Source organism: Bos taurus, chromosome 3 (assembly GCF_002263795.3).
Source record: "Bos taurus isolate L1 Dominette 01449 registration number 42190680 breed Hereford chromosome 3, ARS-UCD2.0, whole genome shotgun sequence".
Taxonomy (NCBI): Eukaryota; Metazoa; Chordata; class Mammalia; order Artiodactyla; family Bovidae; genus Bos; species Bos taurus.
Genome location: NC_037330.1, coordinates 108,304,794 through 108,329,929, shown reverse-complemented (window position 1 = coordinate 108,329,929; position 25,136 = coordinate 108,304,794). Strand labels below are relative to the sequence as shown.

The following is a 25,136-nucleotide window of genomic DNA, read 5'->3' as shown; positions in this document are numbered from 1 at the left end:
ACAGCCTGTCTGTGCTCCGTCATCTTCATGGGAAGAGCTGTGGTCACAGAGATGTTCCAGACCCACAACTCCGTGACTGTAAAGCAGCCATGTCCTAACGGGTTCTCCTAACAGACCCAGTGAGGAAACGGGTTCTCCTAACAGACCCAGTGAGGAGCACTGCGAACTGCTGAGGCTTTTGCTTCGTATTTTAAAGTCTAGGCTCTGACACAACATCCATAATATTAAAACAAAAACAGTTCTATTCCAAACTAAACTGCTCATTGCTAGTACAAAATAAATACCACACTCCGTATTTTCTAGACCTCGGCCCTGTTTCTGTCAGACACTTTCATGCCAGGGTTATACTCTTAGGAACTCAGAGGACTAACTCATTTGTCAGGAGTTCGAGGGGACTCCATCACTGAAATCCTTGGGGGTGAGGAGTTCTCTTTACTTTCACTAGTACTGGTGGGTGGTTTCAACTGTCCAATCTCAGAACAGATGCATCATGGCCTTTGAAATGCCAACTGGTCATGAAGAAAATGAACAGTTTCTAGTTGCATATTTTTGTATAATTTAATAGACAACTTTTAACACATTACTGCTTATGTTTGGCTTTCTTGTGTCTGTGTTTCTGCCCTTCTGAGTCGGTGGTCTTCTTTTTGTTCCTGTTCCTATTCTTCACATTGTGTGTTTCATAGTAGCGTATGCCGACTTTTCTAGATCGCTGCTGCCGTGCTTCTCGCCTCCTCTGTAAAAAATGGCACACACACCAAGAGGGGAAAAAACCAATCAAACGCTGGAAGTCATAAAGAGGCCCCTGTTTCTCTGTGCTCCATTCCCACGCGGCTCCCATGAGTACTGGCGGCAGAACTGACGAGGGAGGCTTCACCTCTCAGACTCAAGTGTGTACCTCCTCTGTAGCTTGTGACACTCCGAGTGACAGGCTGTGATGTGGCCCAACCCTCAGCCAATGCCCGAATCTTTTCTCTGCACTCCTGCCAAGTGGTCCTCTGCTCTAAGGCTGGACACTCATTACAAGCTCGCCACCTCCCAAAGGGGACCCTCTAGCTCTCGAGAGCCTGGTTACAGAGCTGAGCTTCACAGACAGCAGCAATCTGTCTGCCTACACAACTCAGCTCGTCATGTGTCATTTCCCTGAGGCCACATAAACCCAGCATTCTTTCCAATAGCAGTCCTCAAGTTTGAGGACAGCGATTGGCATTCTTGAAACAAGACATACATTCAGCTGACCTTCATGCAGTCAAGGTCAACTCTTGATCCTATTTCACTGACCCCAACCAGGTCACTTAGGACTGGGGTTCCTTGACTTTAACTCTAGAGCATTAATTTCATCAAGTGTGAGTTGTAAGAAATGGACTTCCCCGCCCTACTCTAAACTGGGTGATGCTGAGGACCAGAACACATGCCTCCTTAGACGTAAGCGTCCTGCGGGTTTTGTCTGGCTGCTCCTCTTCCCTCTGGGCCTTCCTCTTCTTTCCCTTTTTGGGAGGTGCTGGAAACGAAACACGAACACACACAGAAAAGAAATGGGAATTTTTAATTTAAAATGTGCCCGTGAATCCTAAGGTGGGAATGAGCTTGATATGCTGGAGGAGGAAGGCAGAAGGCCGGTGTGAACACAGAGTGGTGTGAAACACAGATAAAATCAGGACGAGGCCAGGAGGCTGCCAGATCGGGGGCAGGGGTGGGGGTGTGCTCCCAGGCCTCCAGTTTATCTTGAAAACATACCCGATGTAGAAGTTATTAGAATGACTGCATAAAGAATAAATATATGAACCATCTGCCCGCCCGAAGAAAATCTGTCTTTGGATCCACCCTTAGATTCCAAGTTTAATAATGTATTCTTTTTAGAGAAAGTTTCTTGAATTACCAATTTAACCCCAAGAAATGTGCAGAATAAAAACACGATAAGGAAAAAAAAAAACAAAAAAAAACACGATAAGGACTCCCCTGAGAGCTCAGTTGGTAAAGAATCCGCCTGCAATGACAAGACCCGTTGGATTCCTAGGTCAGGAAGATCCACTGGAGAAGGGATAAGCTACCCACTCCAGTACTGTTGGGCTTCCCTTGTGGTTCAGCTGGTAAAGAATCTGCCTGCAATGCGGGAGACCTGAGTATGATCCCTGGGTTGGGAAGATCACCTGGAGAAGGGAAAGGCTACCCTCTCCAGTATTCTGTCCTGGAGAATTCCATGGACGGTATAGTCCATGGGTTCACAGAGTTGGACACGACTGGGTTGAAGGGTTCAATCCCTGATCTGGGAGGATCCCACCGGCCACGCGGCAATTAAGCCTTGCCCCACAACTACTGAGCTGGAGCTCCGCAACAACAGAAACCAGCAAAATGAGAACCTGCGCATTGCGACGTGAGGAGCCACCACTCGCCACAACTAGAGAGAGCCCAAGAGCAGCAACGAAGACCCAGGGCAGCCATAAAAGATGTTTTTAAAAGAAGATAAAGACAATTTGTGTGATAAATAGTAAGTGGAACCAAGGTAATTTGCCAAATATGATAAATATCAGGATGACAGTACAAGAGATAATTCCCGAGATGAAACTTAAATTTCCCAAAGTTTTGAAAATGCATATCGCATCTACCTGATTTCAGTAATTTAACTGTACCTGTATCATCTACATCTTCTTCAGCTTTTCCTTTTTTTCGTCCTTCGGATTTTGCAAAAACCATTTCACTCAGTCCCTTGGATATCCTAAAAGGGAAGAGTCAGATAATGAAACCATCTGACATTCCCCTCCACTGCCCACAGCCCACACAAACGTGAGGATGGTGACAAGCTCCCAGATGAAAGAAACCTGCTCCTCTTTATGTGGTTAATGCCACTGGTAGAAGCCAACACCATTTCTGCAGCCCCTGGACATTTGTAAAAGACCCAACCACTACGCTTCTCAAGGTTCAGGCAGCTGTACATTTTAAAAATGTATAGCAACACCTTCCCCTACCCTATAAAAAACTCCTTATGGCAAGTTTCTGGGAAAATGAATAAGCACACAGCAATCTGTGAGATCAAGAGGACACTACCTGATTGCTGAAAACTTCTTAGCTTTGGCTTTGTTTAAAAACCTCTGGTACTTGGCGATCTTTTCATCCAGGGCTTGAATAACGGCCTTAGTGGTGCGTCCCGCATGTTCCTCCTGGGACTCTGCATAAGACTCGTCCTCATCGTCTCCTGGGTACTCCTGTTCCTCCTCCTCCTCATTCTCCGCAGAAAGGCTCTCCAGCTCGTCATCGATATCGGACATCTCCAGAGGAACCAGGTCATCCCCAGAAAACTGAGGTGCAACGTTGATCTTGCCAAAGTTCTGCCGGACCCGCGCCAGAATCTGCTGCATTTCTGAATCGATGCCACAGTGCCGGGGCTCCTCTTTTTCCTTCTCGAGGATGGATTCCGACTCCTCACCTACTGTTTCCGTGACTTTCTCTCCTGGGTTGTTCTGGGTTGTTTCTGCGGCAACTTCCAAAGATGAGGAGGATGGAAGCTAATCAGGACAGAAGGGTGGGGGTGGAAGAGAAATGGAATCAGAAAATGAAAACTCAATTTCTTTATTTTGTTACATTGGAGTATAGTTGATTAATGGTGTTGTGTTAGTTTCAGGTATAAAACCGAGTGATTCAGTTACACATATACTTGTATCTCTTCTTTTTCAAAAAAAATTTCCCAATTTATAATACTGCACAGAAATCCCTGCTGAATTTCTGAACTTACATATCATGCTCTTAAACAAGGCAGGCCTCTTCTCAGGACCAAGGGAAAGTGTCAAAAACACGCACGTCTCAGTCATGTTGTTAATGTAGCGTTTAGTCAATATGCACTAAGCCCTGAACCCAGCATGGAGGATGAGAGGAATACAGCTACGCGCCAACTCAGAGTACTCAGCCATCAAAACCAAAACCACTAGACACTGTAGACACAGGAGGCTGCCTACACCATCCCTGAGGACTGAAGGATCAGGGGCTGCTGAGGAAGCACGTCCCCAGGGAGCACACACCCGGGGGAAGAATGGAGGCCCAGCAGAATGCAGAGGGCCAAGGAGGCGCTGGTTCAGAAAGTGCTGAGGTGGAGGAGAGGCACCGAGGAAGTGCTGCGCGAGAAGAGCGGGAGGAAACGGAATGTTCAGAACCAGCCCTGAGGTGGTGGACACTCAGGTGCCAGGCATGTTCTGGGGAAGGGGCAGAGGGAAATGTGGGCTGGCAGTGTGAGGCCTCATGTAGTGCCACTGGGCACTCAGAGCTGAGGCTGGAAGAACCCGTGCAATTTTCCAAAGGCGAGGTGGCTGCACAAAGCACTAAATACATCAGGAATCCATAAAATTCAGGAAACAGTATACAAAATTCCTACATATGTTTTCATATGTTTTTCTGTTGAGGTAGATTTTTAGTTTTGGGATTCTCAAGGGAGTTTCTGCCACCACCAAAAGGAGAGAAGGGCAAGTCACAGAGTGGGGAAAACTGACTGTCTCAACTTAACAGCTAGACATGGAGGAAGAGTTACAGAAAACCCCACCGTTTCCACACAGGGTCACACGGGGGCAAAGATGGTCTCCTTGGGCCAGAGGCCTCGGCCCCACCAGCCATAGTGCTGCCCACCCCGTGGCCGCCCTCCAGAACCAGGGCACATGGGGCTCCCCTTGCCTCAGGTGTTAGGGGGTACCGCTCCCGACACCTGGAACCTCTCCTGTGACATCCATGGAGCTCCTGCTTCAGGTTACCAAGGTCTCCCCTAAAAGGCCCCTTCCCCAGAGGCCATCCCTAACCACCTCACTTACAAAGCACTCCTGTCTCCCACAAACCCTCAACCTGCTTTAGTTTCCCTCACGGCAATCGGTACATCCTGACATCACGTATTTATCTGTGTACTACGTGTCTTCCAATAGTGTAATAAAAATATGCATTTGGCCTTTGACCCCCAGTTCCTGGCACAAGAGCTCCTAAAACCTTTGGTGTCTCTTGTTATTCTTAGTAAGTCCCTCTGCCCCAAATCAGTTAATGCTAGTGAGACGACTGTGCTAGGACCCAGCTTCAGACTAGGAGCTGGCCACCAAGAGCCCAAGCAACTGCTGACAAGGCTGGAAATTGAGTTCAATCACTGACGGCTAATGAGCCTGTCAACCGCACCTGTGTAAGGAAGCCTCCAGGCTGGTGAGCACCCTGACGTGCTGAGAGTGTGGCCTGCCTGGAGAGGGTGTGGACACTCCATGCCACCCTCCACCCCATAGGTGCCCTATGCACCTGACATTTGGCTATTCCTGTCTTATATCTTTTACAACAAACCAGTAATCACAAGCAAATCACTTTCCTGAGTTCTGTAAGTCCTTTCGGCATATGATCACACATGGGAAGCCCTGAATTCATAGTGAGCTGGGCAGATGTGTGGGTAGCCTTAGAATGCCATCTATCCTGGCACGTGAAGTGGGGGCAGTCTTGTGGGATTTCAGTCCTTAACCTGTGGGGTCTGCACTAACTCTGGCAGTTACCCAGCTGGTGTCCGGAGCTTGCATAACAGGTACAGAAAGATGAAGCCTATCTGGGATCAGAAAACACCAGGTACTCCTCCACTGGCACATGGACATGGACATGTGTGTGCGTGCGTGTACAGGAGGGCAGGGCCTTGTCCTGCAGTACTGGTTGTCTGGTGGTTTTAGGGGGAGAGGAGAAAAGGTTGAGTAACATCAGTTTCAGGTATGTTGATTTTGAAATGCTGGAGAAAATATTCAACTGGAAATTTCTAGCTGACAATGGAAACTCTGGGACTGGAGCCAGGTGAGAGGATATCAGAGAAATATGGACCCCAAAGACTGGCATGAAGCAAAACTTAAAGCCGTCTCTTCAAGAGACTTGGCTGAGCTCTGAAGAAGACCCTAGAAATAGAAAAGCAAAGTGCCCAAGTTGGAGTCTTGTGCAGCCCACTGCCAGGAGAGAGACACAGAACGGTTGGGAAGCTTCTCAGGGTAGCTCAGAGCCCCCAGACCTAAGACTTTCCCTGAGCATCCACTGTACCACTCTCCTTTCCTGCCTGATCACGAGCTTCCTGAGGGCAAGGACCATGCTATCTAATCCCGTGCTCCCAGTGCCCAGCACCTGGCTGGGCTTGTGAAACAAAACAAACCTTGGAAATGTCTCTGTTCTTCCAGCAGAAGACGAGACACTGAAGCTGTAAGCGAGCACTCGCATGTAATGAGCTCTCCTCTTTCAAAGCCCTGAAGACTGGCATTTACACGCAGTCTCCTATCACACCTCTACTTCCAGGTAACCCCCCACAAGGTCACAGCCAGTGGCACCTGGGGAGACACCACAGTTCAAAGTTATACCCCAAAGGAAGATGGCTGCAGTCCAAAGACATGCGGGTCAGTAACCCCACTTCCAGAGAGGTGGGTCCACCCTTGTCTTACCTCGGGGGCTGCTGGGGGTTCTGCATTGGGCGGCTTGACAAAGAAAGGAATCCGGCCCCTCTGCCAGTCATTGAGGACCATCTTCCCCACAGTCCGCAGGTTGGGCTCTCCACCCTGAAACATTGCAGAAAGATGCCCGATTCAAACAACCAAGCCGCCTCCCGCTTTGGTGGCACATCGCTGTCCCAGCTGTCCGTCACCACCTTGCCAAGGTTCATACTTCACACTGCTCACACACATGTACCAAAAAAAAAAAAAAGGTCCACACCACACATTGTGCACACAGGCCTGAAGCAGGTCCCAGTCTGAATTCTCACAAACCTTGGCTCACCTTTAATAACTTCCCTGTCCGGAAAGCTAGCTTCTCCAGAAAGTCCTCAGCGTTCTCCCAAGAATTAATCTTGTACGTCTTGCTGATATACTCTGGTTTTGCTCGTTCAAGTACAGCACCAATGTGGTCTTCAGGAGTCTTAATTTTTTCAACTTGAACCTAAATGTTGATAAGAAAGCTCCTGCTTACAAACTTGACTATGGAGAGAGTGAAGCTCCGAGTGTTCTTTGTAATCGTGTCTGAAAATAGATTTCAATGCCTCAAAGCAAGCGAGCCCGGAGGTGATGAGACATGGTCGGCTGGAAGGAGCACCATGGAGAGCCAACCGCAGCCGGGAACCCAGAACCCCGCTCTAATCTGGCTCTAATTCGGCTCACCACAAACGGATGGCATGGCTCCCGCAAGCACCTTAAACTCAGAATGCTTTGTGCTACTGACTTGCAGAAATGGTTAAAAGTCTGCCGATTCCAGGACACAAAGAGAAGGGGATAAATAGTTTAAGGAAGGAGGGAGGAACCGTCCAGGATGTGTATAGCCAGAAACACTGGCAAAGGTTAAGTGGAATCATTTAAAGCTCTCGGTTGTCTTCAGGAACAAGTGAGGAAATGACCGAGTTCCAAAATGACTCAATCCATAAACCCACGAAGATGAATTATTGCTAAACATAAACAGGCCCTGCTTCCCTCTGGATCCCGTGTGTAAACGACAAACGCTCTTGTGGGATGACGTTGACCAGATATGCCCTTCAGCCTCCTCAAACAGGCTGAAGTGGAACAGAGAGGCCGCCCTGTTCAGTGTCATGTTCCTCCAGTCTGGCCAGACAGGCTGACCCCAAGCTGCCTGCTGAATGAGTAAAAAGCAGGGGTCTCCAGAGCTCCCCACAGCACGCTCCCCTCGAAGGCAAACAAAGAGCCTCCCGGGACCAAAATACTCACGACTCCCTTCAGCACAATGTCCGTCTCTGAGTCCTCGGAGGGGTAAACCACACCCGGACAGTCGATGAGGAAGATCCGACGCATCAAGGTAATGTACTGCCAGACCTAAAAGCAGAGACTTCCATTTCTGACTGCTCCGGGTCAGTCCCGGAGGGGTTTCACGAAGCCCTGATGCTCACCTAGTGAGAGAGGGGGCTGGGGCTGGGGCTGGGGGTCGGGTATGGAGGCGGTCATAGCGGAGCAGCCTACTAGGTAATGAAGCTCCAAAGCCCCTCCTCTGTATGCCATGCACGAGGCACTTCCACAAGGCATAAACTATAGTTTCCATCAGCTAAGTGTCTAACAATAATGCAGAGGCAGGCTCTCCATCTAGGATTGTGCAATGACGTCCAGTAAAGCTTTCTCTGACGTCTCTTAAAAGTGCTTCTGGAAGCTTCATGCTGCTTGGCCCCAGTTCCTTTCAGCAGAACCATGCTGCACCCCACACTCCGTGTTCCAGGGTAGGCCCCCTACCCAACACAGTCTATCTTAAACTTGAATTTTCTTTCTTAAGCCAGACACCAAATTTTCTCTAGTTTTCTTTATCAAAGCAAAAGGTTGGAGTGACAAGAAAACAGGACTCAAGTGGCACACAGCAAACCATGCCCAAAGCAGGCAGTGGCACACAGAGCACCCTCAGTCTTCTCAAAAGGGCAGAAACAGCTCCAGGACATCGCCACCTGCGACAAGGAGACCAAACTCCCAGGGGAAATCTTCATCCGAGAGAGGCAGACAGACATCTCCGTGTCCTGAATTAGCACCCTCCGTGGGAAATAAGTCAGAGTAAATAAGGCCCCTCGAGCCAGATGTACCTTTGTTTCACCTGCGATGGGGGCCACGTTGCAGACCTTCTTGGAGCGCAGTGTGTTTATCACAGAGCTCTTGCCAACGTTTGGATAGCCAATGAACCCCACGCTGATCTGCTTCTTGTCAGTGTGCAACTGTTCAAAGAAAAGAATACACACCACACACACCTGGTGTGAGTGTCTTGAGACAAACAGGTTGTGTTACTTTGCTGCCATGAAGAATACAGTACAAAACTACCGATGCGACTTGATTTAAAGCCCAGACATGCACCACCAGCCTATTCTGAGTGGGCTGCATACACATCCTCATTAATAAATCAGAGGTGAGTCAGCGCCTCAGTCACTCACGTGAGACCATTCTTGAATGTTCTAAGGTTGAAAGTATGTAGGCTGAGAAACAAAGAAAGAAACAGCTCGTCAGCCATCAGTGTAGAAGAATGCTGTCCACTGATACATGTCTTAAGGGAGGAGAACCTCAGCGGATGTACCAATCCCACGACCCACCCCTCCTCTTCTCTGCACACCACATTTTGCATTTTCACTGCCAAAGACAAACGGCAAAAGAAAAGAAAGGCAGTCTCAAAAGCTAGATAGCTGGGTGAGAGCCTCAAGGAGGCAGAGCTCAAGTAGAGTCTACAAATCAATGGGGGCTTCTGACTAGAGACAGAGGACTGAACATCCATGATTGCCTCACTCCCTCCACAAACCCCCTGGAACCACAGCAGTGAGAATTCACACACACACCCTCACACCCACAGAGCCAACAGCAGTGTGAATTCACATCCCCTCCACCCCTACGCCTGGTCCCCAGAGAGCCAAACACATAAAACGGAAGCATGAGCTAGAGATGAGACAAAACAAACTAATGTGTGATGTTAACAGAATATTACCAGTTAAAAAGCAGTATCTAACTTGACCCACTACAAAATACGAAAGCTACGTGGCTGCAAAGGTAGAAAAACTAAAAATGCATCAAATACACTGCAAAATGCAGGAATACAGGCCTTGGGAACGGGCAGTACAGTCCTCTCTAAGGCTGGGACTCAAATCCAGAGGACTGACCAGTGGACTGTCTGTACAGATAGTCACACCTCTCCTTCCCCTGCCCAGCACAGGCGTCCCAACTTCTCTGCCCCGGAGGCTTAGGAGACAATAACTGTTTTGGAACCCTGTATGTCTGAAAATATTCCTAATTTCCAGGCCTGACAAGGACCCTAGATTTAGACATGACAGTTGCTGAAAGCAAGTGTTCAACGTCTAAATACTGAATAGGGCAACTCCAGGCCCCTACTCCCACTGCACTCCTAGAATCCTGGCAACCAAGTCCACACACCCCCGAGCTGGAGACAGGAAGACTCCCTTCTAGGGAAACTCACAGGTCCAGGAGTAAGATCTACAGACGGGGACTTCCCTGATGAGTCAGTGGTTAGGGCTCAGCACTTCCACTGCAAGGGGCACAGGTCTGATCCCTGGTCAGGGATCTAAGATTCTGCATGCTGCATGGGGCAGCTAAAATAATAAGAATAGACCTACAGAGAGCAACATCTAGAGTGTCCTCCAACGAAATTCCGGTTTCTTCCCAGTCACCCTACGGTAAAGCCTCTCAACAAGCCTACCCCCTGCATAAAGCTTCTATAGCCTTTTTTTTTTGGTGGCTCACTCTTAAACATGAATGGAGAACCAAGAATAAGCAGACACTGCACGTGTGACTCTAGTAGAAAAGACAGGAAAACAGCAACCTGGAAGAGACAGCATCAATGTAGGAAAATGTGGAGGACAATTCCCCAACACCACTATACTCATCGTCCTCAGACAGAGAAGCCAGTGAACCCGTGAAACAAAAACAGGCTGTTAAAGTGGGGAGGGCAACTCGGAGTTAAATAAGAGCTTTCGGAAGTTAAACATTAAAAGTGAGAGGCAAAACATTTCATGATAGAACAGCTAAATGACCGAATCAAGGTAACTGCCCAGAAAATTGGACAAAATGTCATAAATGTACTGAAGCAAAGAAAATTCAACAATTGGGACTTCCCTGGCAGTGCAGTGGTTATAACTCTGCACGTCCACTGCAGGGGGCATGGGTTCGCTCCCTGGTCGGGGAACTAAAACCCCACAAGCCACGTGGCAAGGCCAAAAAAAAAAAAACAAAGAAGATTCAATGTGGTACCTTCAACATTCTAAGAACAAATGGTGTGAGGGTAGAATGAAGAAATTTGCAGAAGGCAAGGTCTCAAAAAAATGTTCCCCGAAGTACTCTTCCTCAGAAAGCTTTTGGAAAACACATTCCATCAAAAGGAAGGAGTAAACCAAGAAAGAAAAGAGATTCAATGAACAAGGGAGTCAACACAGGAAACAGCCATATGAATTCTGATGATGGTGAAAGACCCCAGGAAGACCCGGCAGCAGTTTGGGATGTGGCCCCACCTGGACGGGAGGTGCTGGACACTCTGAAAGTTCCCACGCTATCAAGGATTTGGTGACACGTCAGTGAGAAAGCGGAGCTACTTAACACCAGATAAAACTGAAGGTCCTATTAGAAAGGAATTATAATCATAGCATTGTGGATCAGCAGGGACTGACACTTCGGTCATAATACTGTAAACACTGAGCAAATAGTAGTTTAACCAAATGCCGTACAAGGACACAGGAAGTGGGGAGAGAGGACGGGGTAAGAAACCTTACTCTCACTTTCCATAGCAGGAGCTTAACAAACTCGTAAAACTGAGCAGGGTGGGGAATGAAGAAACAAACTCATAAGCGTGTACAAAAACATGGAAGAAAATGCCAGAAGTAACAGCCATGAATTTCTTCTGGGAAGCAGGGAAGGGTAGGACAGAGGTCATGTATCCTTGTTAGAAGCCAGATAAGATGAACTGAACTCATGAATACAGAGTCACAGGTGCAGAACAGGAAATTTCGAGAAGGTCTGCTTTCAGGGCCTCCCTGAGGAACTAGTATCTGACCAGGGATCAGAGGCTGGAGTCCAGCAGGGTCCCTTCTAGGCAGAGGGGAGAGAATGCATGGCCCAGGAGCCCAGAGTGGAGAGAGTGTTAGGAGGGGGCAGGTCATCAACCCGAGCAGAGGGTGGACCATTCGACTCCAGGGACATGGCAGAAAGCAAAGCGATGTTCGTCGGGGAAGGGGGTACAGGCTGAGCTAGAGAGCATCTGAGGATCCCCTGAGGCTCTGTGAGTGTTTACATCTCCAGAACACACCATTCTCACTACCGAGAAGATGTGGGAGGTGAGATGCACTCTGGGAAGAGAAATTCTCACACTAACCCACAGCCTTCCAACTCCAGGAGGGGCAGGCCAGGTTTCGATACCTTTCCAAACTGCCGCAGAAGCTGAATAAACGCTCCTTTGCCAAAGGGGTTAGTAAGACTCGCGTGGAAAGCAAGCGTCGGGTAATCCTGGGAGAGGACGGCAACCCATCGTTTCTAAAGGGAGACAAGAAAAGAAGCTGGTAAATTGGAAGTTGTTTATTTACAGCACAGGAAGAACCAGAGAGCGAATGGCAGGACGGTGCTTCACATACACAGCTGTCCAAGGAAAATGCTAGCTGTACTTCTTTGAAATATTTTTTCAAGTATGACAGTTGATGCTGTTTTTTGCCTTATAAACACAAAACAGTATTCCCAAAATGCCTTCACTGTTACTAAATGCAATTAACCTAACATAATGTGAAACGGGCCAGGGGCTGCAGCTGCCGCACCTTCTAAAGGGCCCACACCAGTCCTCCTGTGGGCACTGCAGCTGTGCCACTGCCAACCATCAGGGATCAAAGGTAACTGCCCATCATCAATGAAGCCCATTTGAGCTTTGCTCTCAGTGAAGACACCTCAGTGACTACCACCTCAACAGTGCAACACTTTATCTGCTGCCCCAAATCCTACTGATCACGCTGCCTACTTATTCATGGATAACGAGCCACGTGGCCTTGGTTATCTGTTCCGCATTAGCAGCTGTACTTACCGTTGCCCAGGTTGGAACAAGGTCACATTTGTTAAGAACAAAAATGAGATGTTTCCAGGGTTTCTCTTTTTTCAGGTAAGTCTCAATGTGAGGGGAACGTGTACCCACTGGATCTCTAGCATCAAGAACTTGAACCACAACATCTGATGAATCTATCACCTGCAAATTCAAAGAAGCAAAAGTGATTTGCTACAGTAGTACAAAGGCACAATGAAAGCCAGAAGGCATTTAAGGGAGCCTGGGAAAAATAAAGCAACAACACGGATAACCTCTCAACAGTCTTACGAGGAGGGCAGGTTGTAGCCAATCGCAAAACCCAGTAGTCGGTATTCTAAAAAGTGTTTTTCATCCTGTGGGTATCTGAAACTTGTCAAAATTTCAAGCAGAACTGGCTTGGATGAAACCAGTCTATTTCACGACTGCTATGCAACAGTGAGTAGAATCATTTACTTCTTAAACCTCTAAGTTTCCATGTTATAAGTGTTACGTATTTTACCAAAAAACTAAAAAATTGCGTTTGCCTTCATGGTACTAGTTTCATTATGTTACCGTTTAATTACGTGACTCTACTTGAAAGATTTTTTTACTGAGAACATTATTCAAATTCAGCTCAGCTAGTTGAACAGCACTGGACCAGGACTCAGGAGACACAAAGCCCCCTGCACTAACTACCCGGGTGAGCTGGGGAAGGTACTCAAGCTTTCCAGACCTGCGTTCTCGTCTGCAAAACAAGAGGGCTGGACTAAGGAATTTAAAAATTTTCATGCAGCTCTAACATGTATAATAAATCTCAGTAGGAATATCATTTTAGCAGGCAATCCAAAGAAATATCAATATGAACAGAGAATATATGAATCCATGTAATTTGGGCTGTTACTATTATGTTAGTAATAAAGAAAAACGCAGTTATCTAGAACAACAGTAGTATGTGCAAAGCCATATCCATCCTGGTTTCTCCATGGTGAGAGGATGGATGGATGGACAGAGCATCAGTAGGGCCAAGTCTGTTTTCTCACATAAGATCATGAAGGCCAAAGGAACCACTCAATGAGAGAAAATTTAGTCTTACCTTGTAGAGCTCACCCCATATTCTTTTAGACTGTCCCTTTTTAAATATCTCTTCTTGGGCTTCATTTCTAAATAAGAAAGCAACCAAAGTGAGCAACTGATGCACTATAACGATTAAAAGGATATTTTAAGGAAAAATCAATCATGTGCTCAGGCAATAGGGTATCAAGACTAGTTGTTATCAACATTGGTAATGACTAGAGAAATGCAAATCCTAACTACAATGAGGTATATCTCACACCAGTCAGAATGGCCATCATCAAGTTTACAAAAAATAAATGCTGGAGAGGGTTTGAGAAAAAGGACCTCTCCAACACTGTTCATGGAAATGTAAATTGATACAGCCACTATGGAGAACAGTATGTGGGTTCCGTAAAAAACTAAAAACAGAGCAAATATATGTCTAGAGAAAATCGTAATTCAAAAGGAGGGATGAACCTCAGTATTCAATGCAGCACTATCCACAATAGCCAGGATGTGGAAGCAACCTCCATGTCCACTGACAGAGAAACAGATAAAGAAGATGTAGTACATATATACAATGGACTACTACTCAGCCATAAAAAGGAACACAATAGTGCCATATGCAGAGATGTGGATGTACCCAGAGACTGTCATACAGACTGAATGAAGTAAGATAGAAAGAGATAAATATTGTGTAGTATTGCTTGTGTGTAGAATCTAGAAAAATGGTACACATGAATTTATTTGCAAAGCAGAAACAGAGTCACAGATGCAGAAAACAAACTTATGGTTACCAAGTGGGGAAAGGGGGGTGGGATGAACTGGGGGATTGGGAGAGACGTGTGTGCACTACTATGTATAAGACAGATAGCTGCACGAGGACCTCCTCCGTACAGCACAGGGGCTCTACTCAAAGCTCTGTGGTGGGGCTTCCCGGGGTCCAGTGGTTACAAATCGGCCCTGCAAAGCACGGGGTGTGAGTTTAACCCCTGATCGGGGAACTAAGATCCCATATGCTGTGGGCAACTAAGCCCAGGTGACAGTTACTGAGCCCACGAGCTGTAGCTACTGAAGCCTGCGTGCCCTAGTCCATTCTCCACAGTGAGAGAAGCCCCCAGTGAGAAGCCTGCACACCGCAGCCAGAGACACCTCCGCTCGCCACACCAGAGAAAGGCCAAGTGCAGCAACAAAGACCCCGTGCAGCAAACATAAATGATAAATATATATATATATATAAATTTAAAGAGGCAGCTACAATTTAGGCAGTCTGTCACAGAGAATTATGAAAAGGAAATCAGCAGTACGTGAAATGTAATTCACATGCCACAGCTCCAAAAGAGAGTGAAACTTTGCTGGTAAGGTTGAGAATCTGTTTACTAGCCTCAAAGATATTTACCCAGTGTCTCTGACACAAAAAAATAGTTTTATGTTTCCCCTACTGCTGACTGAGGGCTTCCCTGGTGGCTCAGATAGTAAAGAATCTGCCTGCAATGCTGGAGACCCAGGTTCAATTCCTGAGTGGGGAAGACCCCCCTGGAGAAGGGAATGGCCATCCACTCCAGTATTTTTGCCTAGAGAATTCCATGGACAGAGGAGCCTGGTGGGCTACAGTCCATGGGGTTGCAAAGAGTCGGATATGATTGAGAACTAACATTATTGCTGACTGTACCTTTTTGAGGTGGAAAAAATTCAAATCAGCAGAAACATACGAAGTTCAAAAAGCTCTAGGAAAAAATGAACTCGTTGCGTCTTCCTGCTTGGTCTCAAGTGGCTCGACTTTACCTCCAGGAGTCCAGGGTTAGCGATGGGCGGAGGACAGCACCGAGGCGGTGGCGCTGATGCAGGGACAGCACGTTTCCACCAGTGTGCCTGAGGGACGTGGGAGGGGGCACCGGGAGCACCAGACTGGAAGACCCTTTCCGGAGGGCAATGGGGCAGCCACTGATCAAAACCCTGCCTACTCTTGGACACTGTCCTTTCCCCTAAGAATTTATCCTTGGGGGGCAATTCAGGATGAGAGAGAATTAGTCACACTGACATTTTACCCTACAATCATCTACCACAGGGGAAAACTTTGAATAGTATAAATCTCCAAATGTGGAACTGGCCACAACAAAAACCTGCTCTGACGTGAAACATTATACTGCTGTTGACTAAGTACTGACATGGAAATATATTCTTAATTGAGAAAAATACATTAAAAGCAAGTTAAAATACAGTCTTAAAGTATTGCATTTATAAGTAAAAACTCCACATTAGAAACGTCTAATGTGTGTGTGTGTATGTGTATATATATGTATATATGTGTGTGTATATATATATATAAATATATATATATTTATATGCTTCCCAGGTGGCACTGCTGGTAAAGAACCTGACTGCCAGTGCTGGAGACATAAGAGACGTGGGTTCAATTCCTGAGTTGGGAAGAACCCCTGGAGAAGGGCATGGCAACCCACTCCAGTATTCTTGCCTGGAGAATCCCCGTGGACAGAGACACAACTTAGCATGCACGCATACATACACATACACACACACACACACACACACACATATCCTTGAATGATTCTTGATTTCCTTTTGGGTATGAACCCCAATGAAAGTATGATGAAAGTTATGGATCCTTTTCCTCTCCCTCCTCTTCCCTAAAAACAACAAAACTTCACTACTTTTATGTATGCATAAAAGTTCTCCATATTATCTTCAGAGGGTCACAGAAACCTCAAAGGCCATCCATGAACCCCGCTCAGTGACCCAGAGACTCTGATTAAGGAAATCCTGATAGTCACCAAAATATTAATAACAACAGAGGTGGTGGAATTAGGAGTTCTTCTTTTCTTTCTACTGCATTTCCAATTTAACTATATTTTTAAAAATTGGCTGTGACAGAATATACTGCTATTATTACGAAGAAAGTGTCACTTATTTTTATTTGGGGGGATTAAGAGGCCAATAGTAAATCATCTACCTTAAATTATCTTCCATCTGGCCCCAACCAAGTTCACTAATTTTTCTAGTATAAGGGAAGAGGCTAACTCCATCTATGAGATAAGTCACTGAGCTTCTTGCAGGTAAATAACTGTATAGAAGATGTCTGTTTTACAAAAGAGCAAATGCTGACATGTGCACCAACTTCAAAACAGTACCTCACACCAGTGTCTTCAGCTACCAAGTCACGATCCTTGCCCTGGTCATAGCTCTCAGTGGATGTTTCTGCATTTTCTATAAGTGACTGCATATCACTTGCAAATAAATTTGGCCGCTTCCTCTGCGCTTTGGGGCCAAATGTTGTTTCGAAGCTTTCAGTATCAAGGATGTGCACCTTTGCATTCTAAAGAGAAAGGAGAATTATAGGTAATGCTAAACAAAGCACAGAGAAAAAGCAAAAAGTTCAAAACCTACCCAGGAAAGGCTTTCTGCTCTCATTTTCACAAAGCTCAACCCATACCAAAATATGTAACATGAATACAGCCTGACTTCTCATCAGAAATGCTTAAATAGCAAACACACTTGTTCCCCTCTTCTTCAAGTTCTGTAAGCTTCCTTGGAGAAATACAAAATACAAATAATCAAAGCAAATATGAATAGCTGTGTGTAAGACTTGCCAAAACTCAGCTTTATTTCATTTATCATAAACTTTTAGTCAAATGTAATTAAGGCTACAATACTGAAAATTAGCTTCTCTTTTCTAACCCCCTTTTCCTCTTAAAGTTTTCAAACAAGTGCATAAAATTCGCCAAATTCACAGATTTTGTCAAGGACAATCATACTCAAATTTGTGTTTTTTTTTTAAACCAACTGTAAATGCCAACTTTTTCCTGGAAGTTAATTTCTTTCATGGCTAAAAGGAACTGCTTGTTTTGTAAGATGCGTTTTAGTTTCAGATAACATTTTCCCTAATTTAGGTAACGTTTTTATTAAATGCACATGGAAAGTCTTCAGATGAAAAAATCTAGCAAAACTCCAAAATAATAGTTTAGATGCGATAAGAGGAACCTGATCCTAACTAGAATTTGATGTGCCTATAAAGGAGCTACGAGCAGAGGAATTTTTGAAGCAGGATGAAAGTCACAGTCCGAGTTAGGATCTATCACATAACAGTATGTTGTTAATAGCCAGCAGAGAATATTCTAAGTTTAAAAAAACAAAATCACCTTCTGTCCTCAGTATAGGCTCCTCTGTAAGCACCAGCTACGAAATTCAGAAGACAGAACAACCCCATGGCTTCTAAACAGAATCCCCTCCAACTCCTAAAGATCCTTCAGATATTATCATTTTCTCAGAGTCTCTAACCCATCTCTTAGTTTACTTTTACTCACTACACTCCAACAAGGGAACATCCCCACACAAAACAGTCACATTTCACATGAAAACTAGGTTCTAAAGTCACTGGGAAAATTATGACCAAAATTATCCTTGAAAATCTCTTAGCCTATAAAATACAGTATACCTGGATCTGTGTCTGTAAACCTATACCTCAGGAAGTACAATGTAGTGATATGCAGGGTACAAGAAAATACACAAAGTACGCTGCAGTATTTTGACTGTAGTAGTGCTATAGAAACACAGTAATTATTATGCACATACAGGTGAACGTGCAAAAGTTAAAAGTACATCTGATTTGACTACGTATGTGCGTGCGGGTGTGAGCTCAGTCACGCTCAACTCTGTGCAATTCCATGGACTCCAGTCCGCCAGGCTCCCCTGTCCACGGACCTTGACCGCACTGTGCAGCACATCTCAGAATCAGATTCTATACTGAGCAGTGGACACTGTGGTGGCGCAGGGGCAAAGAAGCCACTTGCCAATGCAGGAGATGCAACAGACTTGAGTTTGATCCCTGGGCTGGGAAGATCCCCTGTAGAAGGAAATGGTAACCCACTCCAGTATTCTTGCCTGGGAAATCCCATGGACAGAGGAGCCTGGAGGGCTGTAGTCCACGGGGTCTCAGAGTCAGACATGACTGAGCGACTGAGCACACACAAACACACGCAAGGTTTGTCAAGGCCAGAGCAGGAAACTCGCCAGTTACTCTGAGTACCTGCACCAAAATGCAAGCTGGCCGCTGCAGCCACGGGCCCTCCGATCTACACCATCAGATCTTTACACACTGCATTTTAAAAACACCGAACAACTGGCATGTGCAACAAAGCAGTAAATCCACAATAGAGCTTCTCTGTTCTTCTCATGAGCAGGACTCAACAGTTTGTTAAAAGATGGCTTTAGGGAGAACAGACGGAGAGAACAAGAGAAATGGCAACTCGTCTGTGTTTCACGAATTACACCCATGTGTTTCCCTGACAGAAAACAGTCACTCCGCTAATAGGTGCCATTCTTCTAGTCCGTCACAGAACAAAGCGTAATTGACAAAACCCGAGGCAATAACCAGGCCCTGGGTTTTATTCTGTTCTGCAAGTAAACACTTCTCTTTGAACTGTTTAATTCTTGTATGTATGTCAATGTTTTCTTCCCCTCCTGATGCTGGAACCGAAGCTCTGTGCTGTAACTGATGGATATTTGGGGAAATTACTATTCAGTTCATGTAAAAACGTGCAGGCAAGCTTTAGGCCACTTCTCTGGTTCCCTGTGAAACTCACTCCACTCGAGCCAGATTCAGTCCTTACTGCACTTTGAACTTCATCGATTTTAACAACCAATCTGACAAGTACCCTTTCCTTCCGGGGACGAGACTCTTCAAGGAACTCACTGAAGCTGAAAGTACTCAACACCAAAGTCTCCTTTCCTACCAACCCAGTCCTAATTCTACATTTCCCCAAAGTTTGATGCAATTACCACTTAAACTAGTTTGCCTGCAAAAACTTTTAAAAATGGTATTGGTGATAGCCATGATCTGCTGCTGCTGCTGCTACTAAGTCACTTCAGTCGTGTCCGACTCTTCGCAACCCCATGGACTGCAGCTTACCAGGCTCCTCCATCCATGGGATTTTCCCGGCAAGAGTACTGGAGTGGGGTGCCATTGCCTTCTCCGAGCCATGATCTATTTAGCTCTAATTAAGTGGCGGCCTAAGTACTTGCTTTGTGCCAAGAGCCTTAATGGATTTTTCATCTGCATCCAATCACCTAGGGAAGTGAAAGCTCACAGAGACACCCAAGGCCACAGAAAGGGCCACAGTAAAAAGGTTAAAAGTCAGGCCTGTACTCTGGTCCACCATGCTATCGAACCTCTCTGACAGAATTCGGTTCATGCTGAAGGTGAGACCTTTAATAACAGCGAAAGCAGAAGTCTCAGAAAGCGCATCAGTACTGCATCAGGCACTATTCTCTATAGAAAAAGCAAGAGCTAAATATGGTAGAGAGGGATCTGTGTCATCTGCCAGGGACACCCTCTGTCTTACATGAGGCCGGATTCGATCATGGAGAAGAGACATGGGTAACTTGCTTTGCTTCATGACAACTTTGTATGGATCCTTCAAGACTGTGTCCATTTCCTCTTGAAATTTTTGTAATGATGACTGCTTAATCACACGTGTATTTCCTGTTTTACAAAAGAATGTTGCTGTTTAATAAATTGCTCCTTATTGCTTTTGCCTCCATCTTCCCAATGACACAGTGAAAGGCAAGATTTTTAAATTGCCCTCACTTACCCAAACGCCTGACACATCTACCCTAAAGCCATTTTCAAACTTAAAAGGAAAAAACCAAAAAACACAAAAACTGCCTCTCTTGCACTCATACACAACGAACTAAATCACCAACCCAGACACACAAAGGGTTTCAGTGGTTTTCCAAGTCCAATTTCCAGACTGGACAAAACTGAAAAATTAACATCACTGAATGGAACTGAGATTTGACAGATACCCCACTTCCGGCTAGACGTGGCAAAGAAATTTGGAGCCAATCACAGCTGATCAGGTAGTATACACAGAGAATCCCAGCACAGCACCTCCTAAGAGTCATCGCTCCTGTTTTGATTAAGAAAGCTTGAAGGAACTGTTACAATAACCAACCAAGCCCTGCAAGGAAACAAAATAAAACTATGTAACACCTCCCGGAGCACACCTTGGAAGTGAGAGACTTGGAAATGTGAGACTAAAAGGCACATTGCGGCACACATGCCAAACTCCAGGGGAAGACCACGCCAGCAGGGGTGGCGGCAGTGACAGCAGTTAATGCTTCTACTGTACGACTTACTGGGCACTATTCTAGACACTTATACATCACCTGTTAACTCACTCAATTACCACAGCAGACCTACAAAACAGGAGCTATTTCTGTCTTCATTTTGCAGATGGAAAACTGACAAGCACCCTTAAGAACTTGCTCACGGCCCCAGACAGGGTAGAACGAGGACTTGCACCAGGAGGTCTGGATCTAGAGTCACAGGACCTTGCCACCGTGCTAAAGGCCTCTTCTCTGGGACACTTCCCTGTGCTGCAGTTTTCTAGGGGATACCCGTCCCACCCAGAGATGTTATGAGATGGTCAAGGATAGTTCAAACAGCAGGCAAACAATGGGGCCTGGCCACCTGACATGTCCACACAGCTGGCAGATCTGAGGGAAAGGCTGAGAGCCCCAACGGAGATGAACGTGGGGTTTCCAAAGGAAGAAATCCTGCCTCCCCACTGCCTCTGGAGACAGCCACTCGCTCCCGGGAAGGACTAACGAGAGGTCCTTTCATTGTCACTCAGTCCAAATACAACTGCACTGAGATAAAGGGTTTCAGAGGAACTCCAGGCTAAAGGCACAAACACACCTCAAGGCACCTCTCAAACAGTCATGTCTCCAGGCGATCAGAAATTAGAAGAGGAACACAGGAGCGCTCCGAGGTCTGTGAATGCTAGTCATTAAGGACGATCTCGTCTGTCTAAGAGGTTCACTCTCAGTGAACAATGATGAGCTCTTTTCAAAAGAGGAAGCCATTTATGAAAGCCACCGGTACCACTTTTCTCTGCATTTTTCCCATGGCAGGGGCTTCTTATCTCATTGCTTTCTCACACTGTCCTTGACAGTTTCCCAAAACCCCAACACCTTTTAGACATCTGAACATTCTACCCTTTCCCACACAGTGCACATCTTCTAGGGCAAAAGTAGCAGAGGGTCACACTCACCAAACCACTTAATGTTTGGCTCCACTCTTGCCACTGTGCCAGAAGCCACTGTTGACTGATACTGCAGAGGCTTAATCACTTTACCACGGCTGTTCCTAAATGAAGGAAACAAAAGATTTGGGTTGAGGACAGAAGACAGACAAGGGCAAATTTCGGTTTACAGAATACCCTTTCCAACAAAAGGACGTCCCCCCGCCCCGCTTTCCTGGTTTGAAGTGATCATGAAATACAGATTTTGGTAAACAAAAAGTCCTTCGACATTTAAAACAGATTGCCCCAAGCCATTTAACCTCTTGCAACAGAGCACGTAATGGTTTTTGCTCGATGAATAACAACTAATGCCCGTGTTTAAAAATCTGTTTACTGTTTGCTTTTAAATAAAAAGTCACATACTTGAGCCTTTTTAGGATAATCATTTAAAGGCTGGTTTAAATGAATTTTGAGTAGAGGGTGATTTATGCTGGAACTCAAAATTCTAAAACAAACTGCAGAGTAGGTGACTAAAGCAGATTGAGTTCATTGACATTTGTGTTTTAGACACATCTTGTAGAACGGATGAAGAATCCAATCACCAAACAAATTAAGACCAGCTCACAAAATGTCAGAGTCAGCAAGTCCCTGTGGTCGAGGCTGCCTCAGCAGAACTCAGAGTTGTGATGAGTGTTCAAGTGCCACAGTGTGGTAATCTAAAGTCTGGCCTTAAAAAACAACTTTTTTGGCTGCTTTCATGACACTGCCCTATATGCTTTGTTCAAGAAAAGCAGGTTTCTATCTGATGGACATTTACCCTGAGATGTAACACACGATTTGTGGAGGCCAAAGCTGTGAGGAACAGGGCTATTGTAGGGTAAGGACTATGACATGATCACTATTTCACCACTCACTACCCATGTCTCTAACTCAAAATTCACAGTTGATCATATAAAACAGTATTTGAAAACACGCTCAGCTGAACAAATGTTGAGTGCCTGCTCCAGGCAAAGCATCAGGAAGATTCTGTATGATTCTGACACATAACTGTTCCTAATGTACCAGTTTCTTAATTTCTTAATGTTTGATCTTAGTTTAATCAACAGCAAAATAGACAGTAATTCTTGCTTTACATCTCAGAGAGAAAGAGAAAGACAAATTAGGATAGCAATGCTGGCTTGGTATCACATTTGGGGATGCCTATTTGGGGAAAGTGGGGGTGGGACTATCAAGGGCTTCACAGGTGCAGCTACAAGTCCAGGGCAGGAAGGGAAGAGGGAGGGGACAATAGTGTCCAGGCTCACCTGCGCTCCTTCTGTCTGTACATATTCAGGCGTCGAATTGTGGCCCGGTCCCTCATGTTGTGACCTCCTGCTCCCTGCACTCGATCTAGGAAACACAAGAGTAGTCTGCACACTGTTTGATAACCAACAAGTCTAACTATAGCCATTGCTTTAAGCACACCAACCAGTTCATTGCAAGTAGGCAAGCTGCCAACTCAGTGCAAAATCTCCACTTTCTCCATGTGTTGCTCCAACAGAATCATTCCTGGAAGCTACACGGTATGACAAAGCTGACCTGATCTTGAATCCTCCATAGGACTGTTTTGAAAATGATAACAGGTAATGTTTCTGAGCACTATTATGGCACTGTGCTATCCATGTTAGAGGCATCGTCTTATAATCCATACAATAATCCTATAAGGAGGGACACATTATCCCCACTGTGCAGGTTAAGAAACTGAGGCACAGTGGGCAGCCATCCTGTACAAAGACAAAGATGGCACAGACAGAATTTGAACAAAAGCACTGGATCACCATCTCTGCTCTTAACCACTAAGATGCCTACGTCTGGGTCTCAGTTGAACAAATACTGAGTACCTGCTCCAGGAAAAGCACTGTGAAGGTTCTGTACGATTCTGATACCTAAGTGTTCCCAATGTACCAGGTTCTTAATTTCTTAATGCTTGATCTTAGTTTACTCAACAGAAAAATAGACAGTAATTTTTGCCTTACACCTCAGAGAGAAAGAGAAAGACAAACTAGCATAGTAATACTAGCTTCACATTTGGGGATGCCTTCCCTGGTGGGCTACAGTCCACAGGGTTGCAGAGTCAGACGTGACTATCAACTGAGCATCAAGTCGCCTGTCTACTCCTTAAGTCATGCGGTAGAAAACAGGCTGAAACCACAGGACTGGCGGCTCTGCTGCTCACTAAGGTGTCAACTGTGAGAAGCCACTTCCCCTATTTTGGCTCAGTCTCTTCACCTATAACATCATGATCTCTAAGGGCCTTTTCAGGCTTAATACTGTAAGATGCCAGTCTACACAAACTGAATAATTTAGCAGCAGTCCAGGGAAAATATTAAACATGAATTAAAACCAAAACCTTTAAGCCATATTTTAATATGTTTGATTAACTAAACCCAAATGGCAAGGACTCTCACAAGGGCTATCTTGTTCACTCCGTGGTGGAACCTCAAAATTCATACACATCTCCAAAAACATCTTTCCTGACACAACCATATTTACTTATCTGTAACGTTTTCTATGCACTTGGACGACCCCAAGAGCTAAATCTACAGTCCTTTTCTCATTTAAACCGCCAAAGGTAAGGTGGCAGGCAAGTGTGGCCAAGTATAAAAGGCCAGTTGGACGGGTCTACATCACTTTTATCTGACTTTATCTAACTTACTTCTAGCAATTCCTTGAGCTGTACTCATTCAAGACTGACCTATACTGGGGGAGGGGCTTCAACACCCGACACACAGGAAAACAAGAAAAGGTCAAATTTAAGTGCCCCTTCCAACTCTGAGCTTCCCAGTCTCACCTTGGAGACTCCCCAAGGCTGCCAGGCCTGAGAGTTCCCTTTCCCGGCTTTAAACCTGGTGCCCGGCATCTACCCTTAACAGGAGCGCCAGACTCAGCCCTCCTCAGTGCCTCTGAACAAGAAATCACCTTCTCCCTTCTCATACCCAAAGGCCACAGTGCTTGAAGTCACTCCAAGCAAGGCCACTCGGAGTCCCTAACCCCAAGCTTCCTCAAAGCCCCACCCTCCGCAAGCCCAGCCGCCCGTACCGGGATTTGTGCTGGCATTAGAGGGGTTGATAGTGCTCCGTCCTTTGTACTTGGGCTTCACCATCTTGCCGACAGGACTGGTACCAGACCGCTGGGCCCGGCCTGCGTGGGGTACAAAAGCTCGTAACTTCCCGAACCGGACCGTGGAAACTCGCGCGAACCACGCTGGACCGCGTGTGCGGGACGACGTCACTTCCGCTCGCACCCTTCTTTCCCCGCGCGACTTCCTGCGATCGCGAGGAGCGCGCCGCCGCACTCTTAGCTCCGCCCCCACCCCGCCGCTTAGACATTTCCCAGCGTCGAGCCCCGCCCTTCTCACTCCCTAGCAACCGTCAAGCTGCCCTCCGTAGCAACCACCCAGTTACCCTAGACTTGCGGCCTAGAACTCCTAGATTTAGGAGTCCTGCCCGCAAACGTAGATGCCGCTTCCTAAGCCAATGACGCAAGCTTAAGTTTAATTATCTTCTGGATTTGTCCTCTAAGCCCTTCCAA

At 46.0% G+C, this 25,136-nt stretch overlaps 1 protein-coding gene across 2 annotated transcripts; it reads right to left on the bottom strand.

Moving 5' to 3' along the window:
* Positions 1-541: 541 nt before the first annotated feature.
* GNL2 (G protein nucleolar 2) lies at positions 542-24,784 on the bottom strand. Of its 2 annotated transcripts, NM_001045967.2 has the most exon segments (16): positions 542-733; positions 1,413-1,498; positions 2,628-2,713; positions 3,043-3,500; positions 6,411-6,524; positions 6,742-6,900; positions 7,677-7,781; positions 8,528-8,656; positions 11,847-11,960; positions 12,496-12,654; positions 13,565-13,631; positions 16,674-16,858; positions 19,884-20,023; positions 21,597-21,691; positions 22,871-22,955; positions 24,645-24,784. In NM_001045967.2, coding segments are annotated over 16 exon segments (2,199 nt in total). In that variant the 5' UTR covers positions 24,709-24,784; the 3' UTR covers positions 542-580.
* Positions 24,785-25,136: the final 352 nt, after the last annotated feature.